The 636-nt window shown below is 47.6% G+C and overlaps 1 protein-coding gene across 1 annotated transcript; it reads left to right on the forward strand.

Annotated features, from left to right (window-relative positions):
- Positions 1 to 233: 233 nt before the first annotated feature.
- On the forward strand, positions 234 to 602 carry PICMEDRAFT_74529 (hypothetical protein; the record flags this gene model as incomplete). The annotated part of the gene is made up of 1 exon (XM_019164796.1): positions 234 to 602. One exon carries the CDS (start codon positions 234 to 236, stop codon positions 600 to 602), a length of 369 nt encoding a protein of 122 aa, XP_019015951.1.
- Between the last annotated feature and the right edge of the window lie 34 nt (positions 603 to 636).

Raw genomic sequence — 636 nt, forward strand, 5'->3', positions numbered from 1 at the left:
TTAGCGTTTATGGTTTGTCATCTGTTGCACCACATGGTGGCACACTGAGCCAAGTGATCCCTCGTCGTGTCTCCTCTGTTATTGACCCATCGGTATCTCCTAGCGATCTTGAATCTTCTTCTGCTGATTCCGTCGCCTCTACTGAAGTGGAAGATTCCTTCGCTGGATGTGCTCCCCCGTCTGAAACTCAAGTCTTATCGTATAAGGAGTCTCTTGCTCACCTGACTGACAATATGAATCCTGCTGCACATGAAGCTCAGAAGCTCCCAGACATTTCCACCAATACTTTTGATTATCAGGAATCTGATCGTGCAATTGCTCTTGTTGATCCTCCTTCTGAGAATCCCGCAAGTGTTCCTTCTGACGAGGACCATATCGTTGCTTCCTCTGAACCTTATTTTCCGTCCGCCTCTCTTCCGGATTGTGTTCCTGATGCGGTACCTTCCGTGGTTCCAGTGCTTAATCTCCTCCCACGCGTCTCTTCCCAACTATCACTATCATCTGTTGCAAGTGATACCGAGCTTTTAGGCCTTCTTCAAGATGATTCTCCTCCTGATGCTTCGGCCAATCAAGCGATTACAGTATTTTTCGCTTGCTCTTGATCTTACTTCCGGCCCAGCCTTAGTCCGTACTATT

The sequence above is a fragment of the Pichia membranifaciens genome (assembly GCF_001661235.1).
Source record: "Pichia membranifaciens NRRL Y-2026 unplaced genomic scaffold PICMEscaffold_6, whole genome shotgun sequence".
NCBI lineage: Eukaryota > Fungi > Ascomycota > Pichiomycetes > Pichiales > Pichiaceae > Pichia > Pichia membranifaciens.